The sequence below is a fragment of the Megalopta genalis genome, chromosome 2 (assembly GCF_051020955.1).
Source record: "Megalopta genalis isolate 19385.01 chromosome 2, iyMegGena1_principal, whole genome shotgun sequence".
Classification (NCBI taxonomy): Eukaryota; Metazoa; Arthropoda; class Insecta; order Hymenoptera; family Halictidae; genus Megalopta; species Megalopta genalis.
In genome coordinates, this window is record NC_135014.1 from 22,190,289 (window position 1) to 22,214,214 (window position 23,926).

The 23,926-nt window shown below is 38.0% G+C and overlaps 1 protein-coding gene and 1 long non-coding RNA gene across 3 annotated transcripts in view; one reads left to right on the forward strand and one right to left on the reverse strand.

Annotated features, from left to right (window-relative positions):
• Window positions 1–23,926, reverse strand: part of zfh1 (Zn finger homeodomain 1) — a 39,837-nt gene that overhangs the window by 11,931 nt on the left and 3,980 nt on the right. The window contains exons 3-9 of the mRNA XM_033470824.2: window positions 6,826–7,172; window positions 4,508–4,648; window positions 3,116–3,416; window positions 2,153–2,517; window positions 1,016–1,369; window positions 327–668; window positions 65–224 (exon numbers count right to left, since the gene is read on the reverse strand). Of these exons, the coding sequence (XP_033326715.1) occupies window positions 65–224; window positions 327–668; window positions 1,016–1,369; window positions 2,153–2,517; window positions 3,116–3,416; window positions 4,508–4,648; window positions 6,826–7,172 (2,010 nt within the window). The remainder of the gene's footprint in view (window positions 1–64; window positions 225–326; window positions 669–1,015; window positions 1,370–2,152; window positions 2,518–3,115; window positions 3,417–4,507; window positions 4,649–6,825; window positions 7,173–23,926) is intronic.
• On the forward strand, window positions 9,161–12,916 carry LOC117220647 (uncharacterized). Of its 2 annotated transcripts, none has more exons than XR_004490318.2 (3): window positions 9,161–9,535; window positions 10,244–10,581; window positions 11,463–12,916. It is a non-coding gene; the product is annotated as an uncharacterized LOC117220647 (long non-coding RNA). The 2 variants fall into 2 exon arrangements; XR_004490319.2 differs by lacking the exon at window positions 9,161–9,535 and adding an exon at window positions 9,546–10,155.

Below are 23,926 nucleotides of genomic sequence, written 5' to 3' on the forward strand. Positions count from 1 at the left end.
GATTAGATCATCCATCCTCAATCTTACCGATCTAGACCAGTGTGTACTACAACCAGTTTCTTACCGGAATGTTCGTATTTGTGTCTCGCTAGGGAACTGTGTTTGGAGAATGTCTTGTCGCACCGATCACAAAAGAAGACACCCTGCTCTACCTCAGCTGCTGGCGTCGCCTCCGATTGACTCGCATTTTCGTTCTCGATCTTCACGGTTGCTTGAGGTTGAGTCTGTTCAAAGAAGATAAAGGTCAGACTTCAACTTTACAAATATTTGTTACACCAAACAGCCTTTATTCTACAAGTGCATCCAGACTGTTTGACAGTACTTACCTTCGGAATTGGTTCTCCAACAGGAGGTGGAGCAGCCGTGCGTTTTGCTTCCACGGAGTCGGTGGTCTCTTCGTCTATAACGAGAGGAGAGTCCTCAAGGTCGTCCGCGTCCGGATTAGGTGCCGGAGGGTTTTCGGTCTTCGGCTCGCTAGGTGAGGAAGTCGGGACCTTGACCCAACTGGTGTCATTCTTCTCCTTGTACGCGGACACCGTGAGCGCTTCCTTCTTCGATAGATCCAGAGGTTGCTCGATGACAGTCTGACTGGCTGGATTAGTCAGCGGTACCAAGGCTGGGATTTTCGACTCCCGTCGATCCCTCGCCCGGGAATTTTGAAACCAGACCTGAAATATATTTATTTATTACTGAAATATATTACCAAAAATATAGCTTTCCAAATCGAAATGAAATGAATCAATTCTTAGAACGATGTATCTGTACTCAAACAATTAAGAAATTGATTATTGACCATGTAATTCATAAAGCTAGCACGTCAAATTTAACAGTAATAACAAAAGAATTAAACTTTCTAAATACAGGATATAAAAGAATGCATTCTTTAAAATTATAGTAGTGATGTAGCCGCCAATGAATTTATGTTCAGACAGCTAAGACGAAAGTGGTGCATCAAGGTTACGCGTCTAGTCCAACAACAACTTGGCAGTGGCGACTCGCAAGTTTGAACATGTACCTGCACGACACGAGTGGGGAAGTTGATGTAATTTGCGATCATGATGATCTCCTCCTTCTTAGGCCGAGGATTAATGGCGTAGTAACCCTTCAGGACGGCCAATTGCTCGTCGTCTATCAACGACCTGGCCCTCACCCTTCTACCATTGTCGTTGTGTGTCTGCGTGGCATCCTCCTCGTCCTCGGAGTCCGCTTCCGAGCTGTCTTCGGCTTTCCTCTTGCAGCTCGATTTCGCGCTCGGCTGATTTACGTCCTCGAGCTTCGCCGCTAAACCTTCGCTCTGGGAATCATATTGATCCGTCGCCGACCAGTCCGGATAGTGAGCCATCTCGCTGGACATTTCACTGTCTTGATCCTGCACCATTACGAGACACTTGTTTAGTTCTGGTCGCTTCCAATCGACTGGTTAATGGTAGCCAAAGGGTGTCTACTTAAGCTGAAGGACAAACTCAAGCTGGAGGACATTAATGTAGGGGCTGAAGGTTAACGATTTTGGAGCGACCTTCAAAATCACAACAGCCAATCGGTGCTCATGGACTCGCGTGCGTTAACCCCACGTGACGTATGTGAACGTCGCGATCTAAACATCACGACGCTGCTAGGACGATCGGCGGGTGTTAGGCGCTGGTCGAAAGAAACGATCAAATTTGAAAGAAAACATAACGTTCGGCTAGCGCACCGATAAAAGAACAGGCTCACAGAACGCGATGAACGTCAAGGCATGCAATTTACGATCACGCTCACGAATACGATTACGATTACGATTTACGAACACGGTTTACGACTTCAGAGAATTATTATATACTACCTTACAGTCTTTTTGTATTATATTTTGTATGCATTACTGTTTAGTAGTAAATAAAATAGTTTCCAAAACCTACTATCTCTACATCAACATAAGTTAAAAGATGACAACTTAAGCTGAAGGATGTCAACTTCAGTTAAAAGATGACAACTTAAGCTGAAGGATGTCAACTTCAGTTAAAAGATGACAACTTAAGCTAAAAAGTATCAACTTAAGGTAAAAAATATTACCATAAAACAAAAGCTATCAACTTAAGATAAAACGTGCCAACTTAAGCTAAATAATGGCAAGTTCAGCAGAAGGATGAGGACCATTTGGTGGAAGATGGTTTACTTGATAATCGTCCTCGAACTCCCGCTTCATAGTGGCCGGTGAAGTCGACAGTTTCCGCACGTTCGCCTCCAGCAGCTGTTTCGTCACAGAGGTGTTCACAGTCTCCAAGATCCGCCGAACCGCATCCAAACCCTGGGAATCGGTTGGTGCTGGGGATTCCTTGCCCTCCGTGCCTTCCGTGCCCTCAGTGCCCTCAGAGTCCGCCGTCGACGGGCTCATGAGTTCTCGATGAGACTCGAATTGCTCGGCTACTTCGTCCAATCTCTTGGAATGTAGCTGATTTAGGATTTTGCCCAGGGACGTTTGGAGGAAGTAGCTGCCAAAGCCCATCATTTGAGGCAGAAGAGTCGGCATGTCGTAGATAGCTGCAATGGAATGTCCTTCCATTAAAACTTTGCCAAACACTAATTACAATCTGGATACTTGAGATTTTCATTGATATTATTGACGTCACTCAGCAGCATAATCTTAATTCTAAGTGAAGTTTTGCTCAATTGTGATTGTACCAATGTTATTTTAATTTTTTAGCGAATTATACATGCTTTTTTTAATTTAGCAAATTTAAGGTATCGAATCAATTTGTACAGTCTTTCAGTGCAGTGGCGATATTATCTATTAAAATAAATGCAGTAAATCCAAGTTTCTACAATACAGAAAGACATTTGTCCAGACAAAGGTCACTAATACATCAATCTTATTTTTATCAAAAGAAATATTTAACTCATTGGAATATCTGTTTCTCTTATTCTAGTTTTCAAGTGAGATTGGAATACATGGAATTAAATGAAGTGAGATTTTATTTTAAATCTTGAGAGATGTGCTAATATGATTTTCTGTCCAATGCAATAGGTTTAACAGACGGCCATATTATTTAGAAATTTAAAGTTGCTGTTGCCACGGAGAAATGATAAAATGTACAAAAAGGTAGCAATTGGAATAAAAGTATATTATCAGACTGTTCACCTGATCCTTCTCGTTGAATCTCTTGATAATCGGAGGGCGATAGCTTCGGTAGGATGGGGAGGAAAGTGTTATTATTCGCAGCAAGCAGGTCGACCTCGCGCCGTCCCGGAGGGAGAGGCTGTTGCGCTTTTTTCGGGCCCCGATCGACACTCGTCACGTTCGCGTGCCTCGACTTTTTCAGGTTCACGATCAAGCACTTCTTCGACGTCATGTGGCTCGAGTACGAGCCAGAGTGAGAGAAACGTTTGCCGCAATTGTTGCATTGGAATGGCTTTTCACCGCTGTGGATGCGGAGGTGCTCCTGCGCGAACCAACAGAGGAGATCGTGTAGAGGAATTGTATTTACCCCCTTACGGTCGAGTGTTTGTGTGTACGATGGTCCTCACGAATTTGGAAGACTTTGCAATTCATAATTATTCTTATTCAATTTAGAGTCTCCGGAAGAACTTTATGGAAGTAGCGTCATTTGTTTGTAACACGGAATTGATTTTTGTTTGAATTATGACATAAGATTTTAGGGTTTGAAAGCATCCCTTAAGGAAGACTGAGAATTTTCTTTTTAGGTGGAAAGATCTAATACAAATTAGATCTTTCTAGCTCAATGGAAAGATTTAATACAAATTACGTCTTTCTTGTTTAATGGAAAGATCGAATACCGATTACATTTCTTTTAAAATGTAAAAATTAAATACAAGTTAAGAGGAAAATTAAATACAAGTTACGTTGTTTTTTTTTTTAATGGAAAGATCAAATGCAAATTATATCTCCTTTCTTGAACAAAATGATCCAATAAAAATTGCGTTCTCCTTTGCTGATGATATTTGTTTATAAATGCTTTGCAGTTCTTCCAAACTTGTGACAACCAGTGCATGTGAAGATAACTAATGTCTAAGAACTAAAAAACGGACAGCTCATTCGATGCAAGTGTATCAATCGATGCATACCGTTACGTAGATTGTTGCACATAAAGCTTCAAAGTTGCTAAACATTTAAAACAAAAGATAAAACAATTTTCATTCAAACTTGCACGATTTCTATGTTTTTTTTTGTTCCTTCAACAGTACAGTAACCGTAGTACGGTTTAAATAAAATCAAATTTTCGTCGAAGAAGTTTATCGAACCGTTCGTGTGCAAGGAATGAATTTCGATTGAATAACTTCATGTGCAACAATGAAAACGGGTGTATGTTCGTATATTCGAGAAGCGAAACGGAAGAACGTAAACTCTATCGAAAAGAAAAATCGTTCACAAGGACAAACTATAATGTGTAATCGATTCAGGCGGTGCTGCGTGAGAGATAGACAGAGAGAAAGAGAAATAGAGACCGTGAAAGAGAAATCAACGAAACGATGTACGAATGAGAAATGAAAAATAAGGGTGCACTCGTAGTACCTTGAGGTGATGCTTAAACTTGAAGGCTTTCTCGCAATTGGGACACTTAAACTTACGAAGCACGGCACTCTCATCATGGCTGATCATGTGCCTGTGGAGTCGGTAGACGTTTGCAAAGGTCTTGCTGCACACCTTGCAGGACTGAAACAATAAATCCATTGTGTCTTTAGCTGCTCGTTCCATTGGTCATTCCTGGGAGATCTTCCTAATTTGATGTTCTCGCTGCAAAAGTTTTGGGAATTTTTTGAAGGGCAACTGAGTATATTAATTCGAAGCTCTGTACGATTGTTATTTTTTTTATTATTCTTTTTTTCTTTTCTTCATTTACTTCGAAATTACAGTGGTAGAAGTGACTAATTCTAATTGTCGTAATCGTCGAGCACAGGAAGTGCTAAATGTCTCTCAGTCTGCATGAGTACATGTATACATTTAAAAGATACGTACGTAATTTACGAATACCTTTGTAGCCAGTGAAATGATGACTTAAACTACACTTAATTTATTATGAAATTATTACTTTACTAATGTATATTGCTTTACAACAATGGCAAGATTGGATTTACTCGAACTTCGTATGATTTTTATTTATTATATTCAAAGTTTATCAACAAATTTCTCACGGGAACATTCCAACAATTGCAATAACTGTAATAGAAACAAATCAGGAAGCAGACTTGGTTAATAAATACTTGATCAATAAATACTTGATCAATAAATACTGGATCTTATGGTGTATGATCAAAGTCGTGCGAAATAGTTAAAATATTAAAAGAATTAGAGACTGTAAATGTATTGTTATCAACTTGTCAAGATCATGAACACCTAAATTCCTAAGTCACAAATCTAAAACATCCTACACCTTCAGAATATTTTAATTAAAGATACTAAAACTAAAAATTAAAATTTATCAAAGCGACTATTTCTTTGACTCTCCTACATACTACAAATATTAATAAATTTGCTCGAATATTTTATGAGCCCGTTTTCACAGTATCGTTTATGTATCATCGACGTGACAGTCAATGTATTCAAGTAGGAAAGAATTAACTTCAATAAGTTTACTGTTACTTGCTATTGACGGAGATCAGTTTTATCTTAGCGAATAAAGAAGATATTTTATTCAAGTCACCAATGCATCCACGTGGCTTACCTCCGGTATAGCTGTATAGACAGTATAAAGTAGCAAAAGGTGACTGAAGTTTGCAATTGATATACTATTACGAATATATTTAATATATTATTAATAATATATTAATAATATGTTATTAATACCTCACGCTGTTTTTAGATTCGCCAATACCTTTTAAAAATGTTGATAGATTGTTAATAGCTAAGATTCAAAAGATATTACTAGACCATCAATATCCTATATGGGTTCAAGGTATAACCCAAGCTTTCCAGGTATTGCTAAACTATCAATGCCCTAAGATTTGAAGGTATTGCTAAACCATCAATATCGTAAGGTTTCACACTATTGCTAGACTATTAATAGACTCATACCAATATTATGCTACACCCTATAAGGTTTCAAAGTATTGCTAAATTATCAATTACGATTTCAAGGTATTCCAAGATTATCAATAACCTAAAGTCTCGAGGTATTGTAAAACTACCAATATCCTACGATTTGAAGGTATTGTTAAACTATCAATACCCTATGATATGAAGGTATTGCTAAACTATCAATACCCTACGATTTGAAGGTATTGCTAAACTATGAATAATCGTAATATTTCACACTATTATTAGGCTATTAATAGTCTCGGGTTTCAAAGTAATGCTAGATCATCAATATCCTATAAGATTTCAAGATATTGCTGAACTGATAATATCCTAGGACCATAAAAAAAATCTCAATGTATTTCTAGCCTACCACTAACCAGAGGTTTCAAGCTCTTTCTACACTTTTAATTTCAAAGGTTTTAATGCATTTCTAGACTATAAACACCCAAAGGTATCAAGAGATTTCTACACTAAATGCCTCAGGATCCCAACGTATCAACTTACAAAATCCCATTCCACCCAGAGATCAACAATCCATATACATACTTCCAAGGCAAGAGAACACCATAAAAATCTCCAAAACCCAAATACACTAACCCCATCCTTGAACCACCCTATTACCAATTTCTCCTTATCAAATGGTGAACCACCTCTGGAACAACTATCTAGAAGAGCCCAAGCAGGAGAAACCGAATAAAAATCGGAGGAAGGTAAATATACGGTGGGGTGAGAAGGCTTCGGTGAGGTCGCGCATGATCGATAATACACCGGGGGAACAATGGAGTCCTCTCGTCCTTGACGTTAGTTTCACTCACCACTTGGGGGAACTGAGCGTTGAGATCGTTCTTGTCGATGGCGTAGGTGGTCTTGTGCGTGCCCTCGAGATGGAGCTGAAGAACGTGGACGTCCCGACAGAGGATGCCACACTGGGGACACCTCTCGCCACCCTGTTTCGTCGATCCACCCTCGCCGCCGCTCCCGCGTCCACCGGCTCCCGTTCCCACACCACCGCCACCACCACCGCCGACGCCACTACCACTGACAGCCTCGCTACCTGGCCCGCTACCACCTCCAGCGGCACTTCCTGTGGTTGGCGCCCCGGCCGCGCAACCTCCGCCCACCTCCGCGTTCACGACACCTGCTGCCTCGTCCTCGCTGCAACCTGAAACACGGGCCACACGTGCATCATTATTTGTCGCCTCTGTCTACCTTTTTTTACCCTCGTCCATCCTCCCGTCCCTCCCCGCCGCGCCGCCTCTTCGCCAACGTCCCCTCTGCCCTGCCCTGCCCTCCGCAGTCCTCCAGTAATAACAGACCGCGGTCTGTGTCCGCGGGTCTGCATGCACACCCGCGTTCCGCTGATTTTATGGGGGACAGGGGATGATGGAGGAGCGCGATCGATGCCGCTTGTTCCACGGGGGTGTCCGATCATTTTTGAAATGGTGGCTTTGTTCCGAGTTCTGTGACTTCGCGGTGACGTTTGCGATTTTTCGAGGGTCATCGATGCGGTTCGCGTTGTTTATGCATTTTGATCGTTTTATGGGGTAATTTTTAATCATCGGATTTATAACATTTCGTTGGATTTTATAATTGGATTTCAAGCTGCAGAGAGTTTGAAATAACCTAAGAGTATTAAAAAAAATTGTTATATCACGTTGTAAAATAATTTTTACCGTATTAAAGTTCATATTTTAAAAGATTGCTAGAGGTGTTACCGTTGTATCGGTCACAAAACAACTATCTTGGATTTGAAGTAAAAATGGCTTCGACTGTAGAGGTTTGAAATTGTTAAAGTAAGAAATATTTATTGACTTCCAGTATGCTTTTATTCTGCATAAAGATCAACAGTTTAGCGACGAATGTTTCGAGCAGTGTCTGCTGAATATTATTAGTCAATGTCAATCACTTCCTTGAAATCCGAATGAAATTGAAAATTGGTAATTATTACGGATTGCTGTGGAACATAAAAATTGTCTGCATCGTTAACAAGAGACGGACGTCGAATAAAAGTATCGTTCTCCACATAATGATCTTAATATAGGTACTCTCAAACTAGTATACTTTTTTTATTTTGTCTACGTGATACATCAAGTTTCATCCAATAATTACTGCCATAAATGCTTCACAAATTCTCAGTCTAGTAAATTACACAGTGAAAGCCGGATAATGTTCGGATAATTAATTGCAGTATCGGGTTTCTGCTTTATTGATTTTTACAGTAAATCGGTTTGCATATGGTTTACCTTAGACCGAGCTAATTAAACGTGGAACGTGTGTGAACAGTAAAGCATTTTGATATTGGAGTATCGGATCATCGAGGTTCTGCTATACACATGTATTTGCATCGGAAGAATTTTTCATTCAATGTTTTTCAAGCTGTTTACTTCACGAAGAAGAGGCCCGGCTCTTCTCAACTGTATATTTACGAAAGTCCACTGAACGACGTATAGATCGTGCAGACTGTAGTGGTTCTGTCTTCGATTGGGTTCATGTTCGTTCACGAAGATATTCGCGTCCCACGTTTCGCGTTGATCGGATCTTAAAGCGGCTTACGAGCAACTTCTACCTCGACTTCGTCCTCGAAAATTTACTTTGTCCTTCTAAGACCTCGCGTTCTTCTACCGAAACTTCGAATTCCGAAGCTTTGGTAATTTTCTTCGTTGATTTTTCGATCTCTGAACGAACTACAGCGGCGGCCAAAAGTATCCGTACATTTGGTACATTTAATAAAAGCAGTGATGTTTTTAATAATATTACATCGTATATGTGTCGTTACATCTTTCACATAAAGATAAACAACAACGAATGTATGCAAACAAAACTAAACAACATCGCTTTGTAATTTGTAATAAAATAAAATGTATAGGATCCTCGATGAGAAATATTGATTATTTGTTTATAACTTTCTCCAATTGTTTAAACAAGTTAAAAACCGTATACCACATGATAGATCGGGACAAGAGAAGTAATGTTTGTTGGAAGACCTTTTATTTATTTTGCACAGTTTGCAAATTATGGCAATGAAATAAACAGTAGCCACATATTTGGGGGTTAATTTCCACCCCAAAATAAATTCAAGCGAATTTACGCGAGGAAAAAATTGCGCGATACATATATACATATCTACATATGCTCTACATATTCTCAAAGCTTCAAACTTTCTGAATTTTTTGAAAACTTGAAACAACAGCATTAAAATAAATGATTTTATCGCAAGAGCGAGACTCTCGCCAAGGATCAGGAAATGGAACCAAGAATGCAACACAAACACTGGAAGTATGCGCCATGAGTTTGCACATTCCACGAACAAGATTCTCTATAAAATACCCAACAAAGTGGCTTCAGCTGCAGTTTACTTCATCCAGAAGCAAGCGTAACTACTCGATTTAGGTGAATCCTCTTTGTGCGTTTATCCCAGCGCCGATCAACGAAATCTCAGTGTTCGTCGGACGCGATTCGATTCTGGGAACAAGATCGGGAGAGAGAAAGAAACAGCGGGGGAAAGAGATAGCGTGTTCGGCCACGGTAAACGATTCCGCTGAATCTGGTATCGTCGCCTGCGATTCTCTCCGGTGAATTGCATCAGACGAAATTAGTTAACCAATCGGTATCGCGGAACGATTCGGACCAGAGCTCACCTCTGTGAACCGAAACACGCGGCGACCTCGGCCACGCGTAGTCACCTCGTAACGAGCAATCGATACGAAACGGAACAGCTCCTCGAGCTGGAAACCTGTCGCATGGTTAACTGGCCATGTTAACGTTTACACGGATTTTACGCCGACCACCGCCACTGGCGGTCCCAAAATTCCCAGTGTAATTGAATTTCTACTATATCACTGGCAAAAAGTGTTCGAACATCTTCTCAAACGCGATATAACTGTTTTAAAACTGGACGAAACGACTTGAATTTGTTTTAAATGTTAGAGGGACTAGTTTATCGTACAATGACTCAAATACTATTTTTTTAGTTTTGCGTTATGTACACACCAAACTCTGTTTTTACACGGCTTAGAAAAATAAATTCAATTTCCGTTTTATGCGATTTCGATCGATTTAACACGGTTGAAAAAGTTGCTTCATTGAAAGTTTAAGGACAATTATTTTCATTAACCGTAATTTCCTAGATATATTTAGGGAAATGCGTATGTACCTTTTGCTTTTATAAAATAAACAATGTACGAATCGTAGAAAATGAGAGTATAATAACAAAATTTTATTTTTTGGTTTCAGAGGAAGAGGATACTCTATCAAGCCCAAGTGACACAAAGAAATACACGTGTTCGGTGAACGATGGTATCCTTTGGCTAAAAATCTGCACTATTATCTCAGGTTACATGCTGCGGAGATTTATGACTAAGAAAAAAGATATCCGTAGACCTGGATCACACGTGCTGACCGTGTGTCGGCTCCTGAGTCGTCTGAACCCGATGGTCATAAAACAAATTGACCGACCGTGAAGCCTAATCTCTCGCGTTCGGTCTTTTTGGGACCGGACATACCTGTTAACCTCCTGTTGGACGCACTGGCATGTGTCAACCAGTCTCCCATTCACTATCTCATCTAAACATGTATGTACCTTCATTTGAAATTTATTTGTGTTCCATCGTATTGGTCCCTTTAATGTATGTACAAGATAAGATACATTTTGTTTGATTATGTATATTGCTGAGTGTCCAATTAAAATCACATTCTTTTCGCAATGAAACCCAAGAAATCCTCAGTTTTAGCAATTTCATTACAGAAACTGAAAAACAAAGGTTAAAATTGATCTTATACCCAACTTTAAAATTAAACTTTAATTAACAAAATTGTGTGTGCTCGAATGTGTTATGAATAGACTGTGGATTTTCATGCATTTTTGGTACTTGGACATTTTAGAGCACGAGGAAACGTATATAGAGTCAATTCTCTCTAATTGTCGCTTAGATTGATTCGAGCCTTGTGGCTTGTTTTTATAGTTATCGATTGTCAACAAGTATAAAATCCCCTCTTCCCAAATTGTCCATTTTTGTGCACAATCTGAACATCAATTAGGGAGAATTTACTGTATTAACAAACACTAATAATTTTTCTACTTTATTTTTACTATAAATTTTTTTCGTATTTACTAAAAATTTATATTTACTAAAAATATTTTTACTACTTTAAATTTACTACAAAATTATATTGATTTTATTGTATTGATAAAATCGTATTGATTTTATTGCATTGATAAAATTGTATTGAGTTTATTGTATTGATATTATATTGATAAAATCGTATTGATAAAATTATATAGACAAAATTCTATTGATCTTATCATGTTGACAATGAATTCTATGGAACGAAAGTCTGCAATTTTGAAAGTACCATAATTATACCAGTAGTCCTATTCGGGAACATCTTAGTTCAAAGGGTTATGAAAAGGTCTGACTCAGGAGAATCTGCTGACCAGAAGATCGGTTTGCAGGCTATACTGCAAGACCGAGAGAGATCTTCAGGGGAAGATCGAGTAAGGAAAATCGATGGAAGGAAATTGAAGTCACGGAGCACACACACAATCTGCTCAGCCGGCTCGTGCACCACGAGGCGAACTTTGCTCGCCGTGTACTCCGATAAACCGTCGAAATGGGTCAGAGCCGTGACCTTTTCTGCCTTCCTACGTGCCGTGGCGAGGATGTATAGCCGTGTCATGGATCTACGTTGGCTTCGACGTTGCCTTTAAACGCCAACATGTTTCCGTGACCGTCGCGCGACGATAATACGTCGTCGCTCGATCACGTTGCGACGAACATTACGAAACTCTTGCGATCAATTATTGTGTACCGCTAATAAACCGTTCCCACTGTTCAAAAACACTGTTGGGCGACACTGTCGGGAGACAGTGTGGGGAAAACACTGTGGCAAAGGACTACACACTTTTAAATCCCTCGAATATAAACACTTCCGTTCGAAACATTTTTTTATACATGTAGTTCACAAGAAAAATTGAAGTAGAAGAATTAAATGACTCTGCCTGTATTTGATTTAACAAGAGTGGAATAAGAAGCGAAAGTATTTACAATTCGATCATCTGAAGTTTATTAAATATTCGACAATACATGTAACTCACCCCGAATGGGAAATATTATTCAATAAATAAAAATAACTATGCTTATATTTTGTAAAGTTGTTTCAGGATATTTGTAAGCTAGCAGAACAGGGTGTCTAACAGTCGACAATCCGAGTTTAGGAAAAGCGCATATTCAACCCGGCTACCGAGAACAGTTGTCTCAAATCGACTTTGTCACCGGATCGTGGCATCTGCGAGAAGGGTGGATCAGTCCTCGGCTAGAATGGACAATATCTCGAGCAAAGGTTAACGTCCAAGTGACGGAGACTATGTGCAGATGCGAATCTTTCGCGTTGTCCTCGAGGGAAGGGGATGCGCCACCAATGACGTCAGTGGAATGCAGAAACGAGCATAGCAAATTGCAAGTGATATCACGCAATCTGAAATTCGTTCGCTGGCTACGTCGTCATCTCGTTCATGATTGAGCGGCGTTTTTCTTAGCTGTCGTCAATGGGAAATCGGATCCTTTAGAAACTGAGTAAATGTCCCTCTACTCAAATAGTTATTTGAATGTTCATATATATTACACATTTTTAGTGATATTAGTTAGTTATTAACATTAAGTTCTGATAAAAGTTCTCGAAATCCTGGACATTGCAATGAATAAAATAGTTTTCGAAAATAGTAGCTATTTCGTAGAAATTAAGTTGTAACGTTAAGGGTTCACGTAATATAACGCGTTTATTTCTGAAGGGTTTAGTTGAATATATAAAGTGAATTTTTTATTCAGCAAAGATATTTTTAACTCGTTATATGCTATGAAATGTTGCACATTTGTTTCCTATTTTTAATAGTTTAAATGTTTAATCGAACATGGGAGTGATAATTCTTTGAAGCTCCCAAATCCGAAATATTATTCGCTTCAGATAATTATGTCCTGAGATACGTTCTAAATACAAAATCATAAAATTCAAAGTGAAATTAATGATTAAGTTTGAACAATTGCTAAGAATTAGATGCAACCTCTCTGCAACCTTCGCATGTAGAATAATTGAAACAAATAGTTACCAACAGTATTTCGACGCATGGGTAAACAGTTAAGTGGAGAACGCGCTTGTCACGCTCGTATCCAATTTCGAAACAAACCACGATTTTTCAGACATTTTCGATGGCTTGGCAAAAAAATTTGTCCAACGAAAGCTGGTCAGCATTCGCTTTTGTACAAATCTAAATATAAAACCTTGCAAAAAAATTTGTCTTCACTTAAAAATGCTAGTCACCTCAGTTTTTCGAATGTTCGCCCTTTCCAGTCGTGTGGTGACTCTAAAGCAACCCTGAAAGTTGTCATATTACGTTTCAAAATAATTTTGATATTATCAAATTTCTTTATATTTAAAAAACTGTTAATAATATAGCTGTAGCATGAGTTACAAAATTCAACTTCATATGTACAAAATGCACTAGATTATACATAAAATGAAAATACTGAAAAAGACTATTTTAGATTTCGAGTTATTCCAAGAAATAAAAACTAAATAGCAAGTCCTTCCTTTCTTTAATAATTCTAATAGATTAAAAAGAATATATTGTCACTCTGAAATCCCTTTAATCTTTGATATTTTAAATGCTGACCACTGAATTTTGTTATAAATGCATAATTGCAATGTAACTGTAACCTAAACCTTGGAACAACGCTAAAATAATTTTGGCCGCAAAAAGCGAATTCCCGTTGTACAACGATTCGCGGCAAGGGGACAGAAAGATCGCAGTAAAAATTGAAGACAACGCGCGAGAAACGTGAAATCGTGTGCTCGGACTATTCGCGGGTAAACAGTTTGAACGGTGACGTTATGTCGGCTTACCAAACCGACTTCCAACTGAATGGGGTTTCCATCCTATCGCCGATTCCGCGGCGGCGAACCGCCGCGTATTTTTATTTTTATTCGCGCTTATTCCCCGCTGCCGCGCCGGTGAAAAACGGAATGCGTCGCTGAAAGGTAAAGAAGTTCGCTGTTGAAAAGCAGAAACACTCGGCCGGAAGAATCGATGGGTTATTTTTCTAGTTTGCAAGCGAGCCGGGGCAGCGTCTCTCTTTCTCTTTGTGTTCTTTGCGCGGTCGAATTATTTTCGTTATCGATCAATCGACGCCGAAAATGTACCGGCCCGGATCGAATAAAAATCATCGACTCAATGCGATTTCTTTCGTTCGTGTAAACTCTGCGTTCGTTACACCGCGTGTTAATAAACGAGATCGAGAACCGCTTCGATTCTGCCTCTTCGATTCTGATCGACGGTCATCTTCGTTTTAATTATTATTCAATCATGCTCCTGCACTAATAATGTGATATTAAACTACCTCATTTTCTTCAGAAGAATCTAAATAATAATTCGGTGCAAGGTAGAACTGTCCGAGTCTCATTGCTAAAATACAGCGCAGCTATGGTACACTATTCACTGGCGGTTTTCTAATAGTTTTTTCAAAATCGAAGATCAAGGAAGGATTTCTTAAAAAATTGTTCCGAAAACTGCAATAATCTCAACAGTAATCGACATATTTTGAAATTATTACTTAAAAGAAAATTACCGATCTTCTCTTAAACACAATCGAATTGAAATGTCTGTTAATAGGTTTCCGTTAAAGAAAGTGTTAAGAGGAAATGTTTGGTTATTGCGTTTTTGGTTTTGTGTTCCAGGAAATTTTGTATTGAAACGATCTTTTAAAAATTCTTTCAAGTGCAACGCCATATCGTCGGCGAACTTAATTCCAGCAGCAGTCTATCAGAACAGACGTTTCCTGAGATTATCGTATGAAATAATAGTGTGTCGATTGCCGGCGGAAAGTGGGCAGCCTTTAGGCACGAGATCTGGTCAATTGTCACGAGAGCTTCTAGGAAATCCGAGAAATCTCGGTTGCTTTCCAGGCGAGGTTCTTTGAATTTCAAGTATGGTCGTCTCCAGCCATTTTCGCGAATCCAGCTGGCTTTGCAACTTTGCAAAGCTGGCAAAGATCAATCGTTACTCCGGACGAATTTCATTCATAATCAGATTGCGGATTTCATGGCAAAATTGAGTAGATGCGATTTAAAACAGTAAAAAAGTCCAAAGAATTTGAAAATGTTAACGCGTTATTTTCAATTTATTAAAATGATTACAGAAAAAACGAATTTGCTATGAATCTAAAAATTTTTGCATAATCTTTAATTTGTACACAATTCTTAAGTTTATTACAGTTTTTAATTTTTAAGTTTATTACAATCTTCAACATGTATTTGAATTAATATAATTAAACTTTATCGTTAATAAACTTCTATGCCAGAAAGAATATTTACATTTATTTTTGCATTTGCAAGAAACAGAAATTAGATAAGAAGTTCAGTCTTCCTTTTAATAACACTTTTTAATAGACAGAAAATAGTAAACTGGCATTTAGAAATTCTTTTAATTTCTCTACTACTTTAAATACCAATTCAACCCAATTTTACCATAAATGCATAATAACATTTGTGTTTTAAAAGATTGCGTTCGAAGGCTTCGTAACGTGTTCGATACGATATTATAGCAATGTTGCGTGGCAAACAAGGAAATAAAAGGATAGTGCAACATTGCAAGGTTAATTGCAAAGAACAAACAAGGAAGAAGAAGGGACGCCGCAGCGATCAAATTCCTCGTGATCAAAACACGAAACGTTTCATTGCCCCAGTGCCATATCGTTATCTTATCGCGGCGTAGGAAGGATGTTGCAAAATACGCGAATACGTTGCACGATCCATTTTCACGCATTACAAATGTTCGGCATGCAATCCATCCTTCGTTGTCCTGTACATACTAATTATTTCACTTTATACTCCGAAAAATTTTGGGTATTGAACAGAACAGGATTTCAATAGAAAATGTATATCTTTTCTACCTCTCTTGTTGCCTTCACTGTTCTGTATACATTCATACATTTTTGGTATAAATATATATAATCCACAGTCTAATCAGGCGAATGATGCATACGTAACAAATGATTGTGTTTACACTATCACACTTTATCTTGTAGATATATGAAACAAAATTTGCGATAATAACAAACAATGTTAAAATGTGCATCACTGCATTTCCTCACTTATTACAATCTACAAAATGGTGCATACGAAACTAATGGTTTCCGCTTCTATTTGTGTTTTTCCTTGCACGAGTAACTTAAAAGACTATGTAATACACGTTAAAATAACAATAAACAATGTTTAAAAATCTGTTTTCTTAGAAAATGGTGCATACGAAACTATACAAAGAAACGCAAAAAGAATTTGTATGAATTAAGAAACAACGTCAACGGGCATTAATTAATACACGTGTACAAATAACAATAAACAATATTAAAAATCCGTTCTCCAGTAAAGACTGTCCGAATAATAACGAAGGACGCATCAAATTTCCCCAGCATCAAGATATCGGTCCAGAAACCGCTCGAACAGATTGTTCGTCGACAAACCGCCCTAAAAACGATAAAAGCCATTCGTACGGTGTTCGCATGTGGTTTTCGCGGCGCGGAAGATGGCGGCCGCGCCCTATCAAGCTCAATGACCTCCTCGACAAATCGTTTACTTCTCTCTCGCGGTACCGGCACGGTGCGGCGTCAGCCGGATCGCTGGCTGCGTCGGCGTCGTATCTTCGGCGCCGTGCGAACGCGCCTTTATGCGTTGATCCACGTTCTACGCGTGACGTAAGCTCGCTGATCTCTAGTTTTTTTCCCACCTCCGGTCGTTGTAGGTATACGGACCGACCGGACTGGCAATGGGATCAAGTTCACCATGTTACGCACTCACGACCATCAATCCATTCACTATACTTTCGGCCGAAATCGAACCGCGATCATCGCGAAATCTGCCACGACAAACGGTTCCTTGTACGCTGGAACGCGATCTGTTTGCACTCTTCTGTTACATCTTGCTTCTGGATCGTAGTTCATTATGTTTTGCGTACTCGCGATCGGGCCTCGGTAAAGGTATTTCAACGAAGAAATAGAAATAATTGCGAATACTGTTCCTCTCAACTGTGTTACGTATGCTTCATTTGAAACAGTAATTTATTTCCGTACTAATTGAAATACCAGTTGAAAGACTTCATTGATTTTACAAATACGTCCATTCGAACCAAAACCAAATACGAACCATCGATCCCATACAACATCGAACGACGATGAACGAAAAATCGACAATGTTGAACGATCGTTGCATATTAAGATTAAATCTTGCTTATACAGTTCGAATCTTTGTTTTAACTCTTAGCTCACTATGCTACGTATTCGTAATCATAATCGCGAGTACATTGACTATAGTTTCAGTAGAATCGAACGAACGGAGCAAATCTGCTGCATCGACTTGCTTCATATTGATGCATGGTGCAGACTAATTAGACTTTCACGTTATATATTGTATTATTGAGTAAATGTTTTACTATTAATCACTTTTAGTTCATCATGTTATTACTCGGCATAATGAATTTATTCTCTATAGTTTCAACGATTCATTCAGGACAATCAATTCATTCAAAATCAAACGACAATAAAAGATCTGCATCGTCGAGCGATTGTCGTATGCTGACGCGTTCTCCTTGCACGATTACGTTGCATCTTAGTTGTCCGAACCTAAACCATCAATACCTCATAGTAAACATCTAAACTGCCCTTTGATAAAGCTGTCCGTAGTCAACGTGGACTGCGACCTCAGCGTTTCATCACTAACTCGAGCCTATCTCGTTTGAATTTAGTCGAAAATTGAATGAAGCACTCCGAATCGTTTCCAATAATGATCTTCGTGTTAAGATATAATAAGATGGCGAATTTGACGAATTTATGGGAAAAATGAGTAGATCGAATATAAAACAGTGAAAAATCATTCGAAGAATTTCAAAGTACTGTTGCACTAATTCTTTCCTGCTAATTTAAATATTTAATTATTTTAGTGTCAATCAAAAGAGTTATTTGTACCTGAGCGAAAAACACCAAACCTGGGTGATGTAGTTCGCTAAAGTTTCAAGAAAAAAATTATACAAATTTTGTAAAAACTAACCAATAATGTTAAACGTACCATCACTGGTGAAATGACGGATTTCACATTTTTTATCTTATAATTATTGAGCTGCTTTTTCAGCTCATATATGAGCTGCTTTTATCTTATCATAAAGCTGCTTTTTCATTCAAAATCGTTGAATATATTTCTTAATTCAAGCGCACACTATTATAAAAATCATGAAAAATTAAAATAAACTCATACATATAGTATTCACATTAAAAAGGAGGAACATAAAGTAGAAAATTAAACTGTTATTTACGTATAAAGATATCCAAAGAATTATTGCCAACAAAGGCTTAAGATAAATTTTACTTATTGTTCACTGAATCTAAAAAGCTGCCTGCATGTCTACTCAGTACTTCTTATTACTCATTTCTCATTAAAATGCTGCAGTAGCCCTCTTCATCTCGCTTTTTGTATACATCTTTAATATTCCTTCCTTTCACTTTTGCCAAAACTGTTCACGCAATTTTTTCATCTTCTTCTTTTAACAGTAGGGAAATTGCAAGTTTCAAAAATGTTACCCTCTCTACGCACACTATTGTATCTCGTAGACGGTAATGTACTGAATAATAAATATATCATACACAAATCATATGCGAAACGTGCGAAAATATCATCTGCCTGCGGACGTGGCGTCTAATCGCAAGCGACAAACTCGTACGTCCAGGTGTTTACGTCTAACGCTTATACTAAACACCTTATAGGATCACTTCAAAATCTGAGTAACCATACTTCCTTATGCAACCACGATCGCATACTCCTAAAACTCTACACAAAAATAAAATACTAATTCGCTGCTAGATTGCAAATAAACGATTACAACGTTTTAACACTAAACTCACCGAACAGTAAAATTGACTGGTGTGCGATGTCTCATAAAAGTGACAAAATACAATTTGTTTACATTTTGTACGGTTTTTATTATAATAGCTGCTCCAATAATGTAATTTGTTCAATCATTTCTTATGAAAATGTCTATACAACTTTTATAATTTTAAGATGAGAAACCGATCATTTGATCACAGGATCGACTATCAATATAACTTAGTTTGTATTTCCGCGGTTATGGCAGTCGATTAGGATCGCGAACAAGAGGAAGCACGTCCGAAGAGCAGGCTGTCTTTACGATCCTGGCAACAAAGCGGAAAGATCGTTCGGGAAACGACGAGCGAAGAAGGAGCGAACGTGCGGCGGTAAATCTTCGACAATGTTCGGGATTGAACGCAAATGGAACTTTTATTCCGTGGCATTATGCGCAAGCACCAACCAATCAATGGAACGCGCGCGCCAATTGGTCGCAGGCTAAATGCCGAGCAATCGGCCGCATCAGCTTCACTGATCAATTCGAGAGAAACCCTCGAAAACCGTGTCTTTCTTTCACACCGTGCCATTGACACTCCGTTCAACCGCATCTGAGCAATTGTTTACGAAGTAAACATCGAACTAAACAATCGTCGATTGAAATTAATCACTGGAAGATCAACAGCTAAATAATACCTTCGCAATGCTGGGTCTAAATGGACCCGGATCCCGCCGTCCATGTTTTAACATTCGGGCGACGGGGTCCATTCGGACCCAGAGTAGACGAACAAAGCAACCATGTTAGAGAATTTGACTTTCAAAATTCAATTATAATGTATTTTTATTATAGACTTGAATTATGATAGATTTTTATAGGAATTTAAGTTAACAACTATAGATTCATTGGAAATATAATGCGCTAATATTACAAGGTCTAATGATCATAATTATACTGTAGAATTTTATTTTAGAAATTTGCACTTTCATGCAAGAGAAAAATGGGTTTCGTTGACCAAATGATTTGCTATGACGAAAATAAAATTGATGCTTGAAAGTATAACGCTATCAAGCGAGGTAGAATGTTTTGGATGTTGGCATAAAAGGGTTAAACTGACTCGAACATCGAATAGAGTAATCGTTGGAGACGATATCGAGATCGAGGAAGTACTCGGGATCGTAATCCGGGCCACCAGTGATTCATCGGCTAAGATTCTTTGCCAGAAACATTGCTTATTGCCTACAATTACGAGATACTTTGTATGATTGTGTGTGTTTGGACGTGCTCGGAGATACGCGCGAATAGCGTAATAACTGTTTAATATGTCTTTATTGCGAGGAGTCCCTCGGTGTAATAAGTTCTTGACTTTTTAACGCGTGATCTCAGTTTTCTGTAATACTTTGAAGGTCTTCGGATTCGCCGGCAGTCGAGCTACATCGTCAGATGTTCTTCTACAAAAGACGAAACTTCCAACTTCCATCTCAATATGAATTTTCCAATTTGCCGTCTCAATGTTAAACACGTAATTTTAAACCAAATTAGATGAACATCGGAGATCTCAACGAAACTACAAAGCCAAACAAAACAAAGAAACCCTGCTGTTTGTTATAAATATATGGGACGAAATCTGGACATTATAGTTAGGCTGCAGATTTTATGCATTTACGGCAAAAATGTGTAGCTGAAATATAAAATTGTGAAGACATATGAAGAATTTAGTAATATTGTTACACTGTTTTTGGACTTATCAAAATTATTAAAAGAAACAATTTATTTTAATTCAATTTATATTTCTTATAACCGTGTTGGGAGGTTTTTATTTGAATCCTACTTTAGCTAATTCTTCATTCAACAAAATTCAAGAAGAATCTCGAAGAAGGATCACACAAAAATTTTGTATCACGTGCTCAAAGATTATGAATTTTCCGTTGCAAGAAATACTTCTAATCTGCGAAAATCGTTTTCCAAAATTCAGGGAACATTGCTAAATTTGTCGATAATTAATCAAAATTCACTTTCTCGACGTCAAAACTCATTGACTAATAAATTAAGTCGACTAATAAAAATTTATTATCGCCGATCCTAGAAAGTTCTCAGAGAAAAGAACCGCTTCCCATGGAAAATATTTGTCCAATGAATGCATAAAAGTTCCGCTAATTAATATCGAACATCCATTCATATTTAAAAGTAGAAAACTTCTCGCCGTCGCGAGAACGTGTGAATACGCCATAATCGGACGCGAAAGTCGGTCGAGCAAAAGTTTTAATGAATTCGAGCGTTATCGCGCGTCGCCGATTTTAGATAATGAGTTGGCCGGAGATATTAAAAAACTATTTAATTAAACAAATTCTACGAAAGAGAAAGAGAGAGAGAGAGATGAGAGAGGAACAAGTGGAAGTTAACGTGAGGAGAGGGTCGGGAACGCGTCTGGGTACAAACTAAAATGAAACAGCCGAGCAAACACGGCTACAGGGGCGACCGCGTGCCGCCGAACACAGTTAATTACTCTTTTGTCGTCTGTCGTGTTTGGGAACTTCGCAAATACAGGCGAACGTGTATGTTAAGGACACCGGGTATAGCAGTTGCGGAACAACGAAATTAACACAGAAAGATGCAGCCTTTATTTTTCATGATCGATGTATGCGACATTATTTTATTGTCCGACTGTTATTGTTTATCCTTCGACATTATACCATCAGACTATAGTTCTAATATCTTTATAACAGAAATTACTTTCGTATTGTAATTGTTGACCAGTCGACTGTTGCAATATCTTTCAAAAGTGTGCAAGTTACAGTAATTATACTGTACGTGTTTGAACTTTTTCATATTTTATTTAAATACAACATTTTTTTAAAATATATAATTTAATAAAGAATATCAATGTAATTATCTTTCTTGGCCAATTAGCTGTTATTGACGAGTATACTCGTCATGAAGAAATCAATATTGTGTTATGACTGGTTGACCGTAACACAATGTAGCACCATGTCTGCATGACGAGTATACTTGTCGTAGGCAACTAGAGGATAGTTTCCATGAAAAATCAATAAAATATTTGACAGACGAAATACATTCTTATATAACTCCCATTTGTTGCAATTGAAGTAAAGAATTTCTATTTTGTAAAAAAAAAAACGTGAATCTACATAACTATTGTGTAGCTTTTTACTGAATTAACGCAATTTTAAACATTAATCAAAGAGAGAAAGAAGGACAATCAAATCTAAAAATTCTCTACCTCAATTGCAACAAACCGGAATTAAATAAAAATGTATTTCAATTGTTAAACATTTTGATAAATTGAAAATAATATTATAACTAACCTGCGCAGTTTTAGACAACATAAAAATTGTCTATATTAATAACAAAATGTAGGAGCTACATAGACATCCATTTGTTTTGAAATAATTTTAATGAGTTGACAGTAATAAAATATTATTTTTAAATTGTTTAAGTTGTTGTACTGCTTTTAATTTGGTCAATACATTTTTGCCACAAGTGCATAAAATCCGCAGTCTATCTACACAACACAATCTCATATTTTTCTAATATTCATACCGTTTCAAATTCTACTTACTCACTTTCGTCAAAAATGCATGAAATCCACAGTTTAATGATAACTCGCCGCACTGTACGAATTATGCAAATGTCAGAGACAAAACAGCCGAGAAACTGTACGCTACGGCGTCGAGAATGATACAGCGCCGTCTCTCATCTTTTCGGAATACAAGGAATCTTATCCGTCGACAGAAACGATATACATAGTTGGATCGTGTGCATACAGGCCGCATGTTGTAGATCTGACGGATAAAAGAAGCCCAGGAGACTCGGGCCAGGGAATTCGGCGCGACCAAAGGAAAGCGACTCGACGCGTCGCGCCGCGCCGTGAAGATTTATTTCGAGACCGATGAATTTCGCAAACCAATCGATATACGATTCATAAGATCGGGACTTTCTTGGCACGACGTTCGATCGGCATGCGCGACTTCTATCTAAATCGACGGAATGTTCGGACATTTCCTTGGGGAATTCGACGATTTCGATTGTCTTTTCTGAAACTCGAACAACTTCCTCGACAAATATTTATAACCATTAAACTACATTTGAGATGACATATATATATTATTTGAAATAGTACTTTAAATAATATATTATTTTACTTCTAATATGTTATTTTATTTCATGATTTTATTTCATACCTATGACCATTTTTCATATTACACTATTTTAAATGTTATTTCTTTATTATTTCCATTCAATTTCGAAATGGCGATAATCTGCGAATTTGTAAACTAGAAGACGACGTTTATCGCTTATCAGATTATACGATTAAAAACTCTCTTAGAAAATGCTTCTACTATCAAATAACGTGAAAATATAAGAATTACACATCGGTAGAGATTTATTTCTATTTCACTTATTTATTATGTAATCATTTATTAATTTTCCAATTTCTCATATCACATGAATTCGAAAACTAATTTACAACAATTTGCCCAAAGAACACTAAATTTTGTTACATCGTTCTAAATTACAAAATAAAATTAATAGAACTTGAATTTCTAGTTCAAAGGGTGAAAAGAGGGCGAAAACTATATAGCATGTAACTTTGTTACACGTCATCAACTTTCGGCTCATCCGAATTCCATGATACTATTGTGTCTAGTCTGTCCGCGTGAATAAATAAATGAATAAAAAAAAGAAATCAATTGACTTGCTATGACAGATCGACTCCGACATTTTCTCGAATTCCTGGATCAAAGAACTACTCTGTGCTCCATTAACAGGACCAAGTCCCCGGACAACGGATAGCAAGCAGTTGTTCGGCCGCAGCGTGCAAATATTTACCGGAAAATCGATTAACGAGGAGCCTAGTCGAAGCGATCGAGTTACGGCCCCGATTCATCGGGAGCCCGCGCGAATCGATCGCGGCGCGACGTGACGCGGAGGAGCACGGTGATATTCTTTCCTCGACGCCGGGACGCCGGGACGCCACGACGTGAAAACAGCGTCGCGAC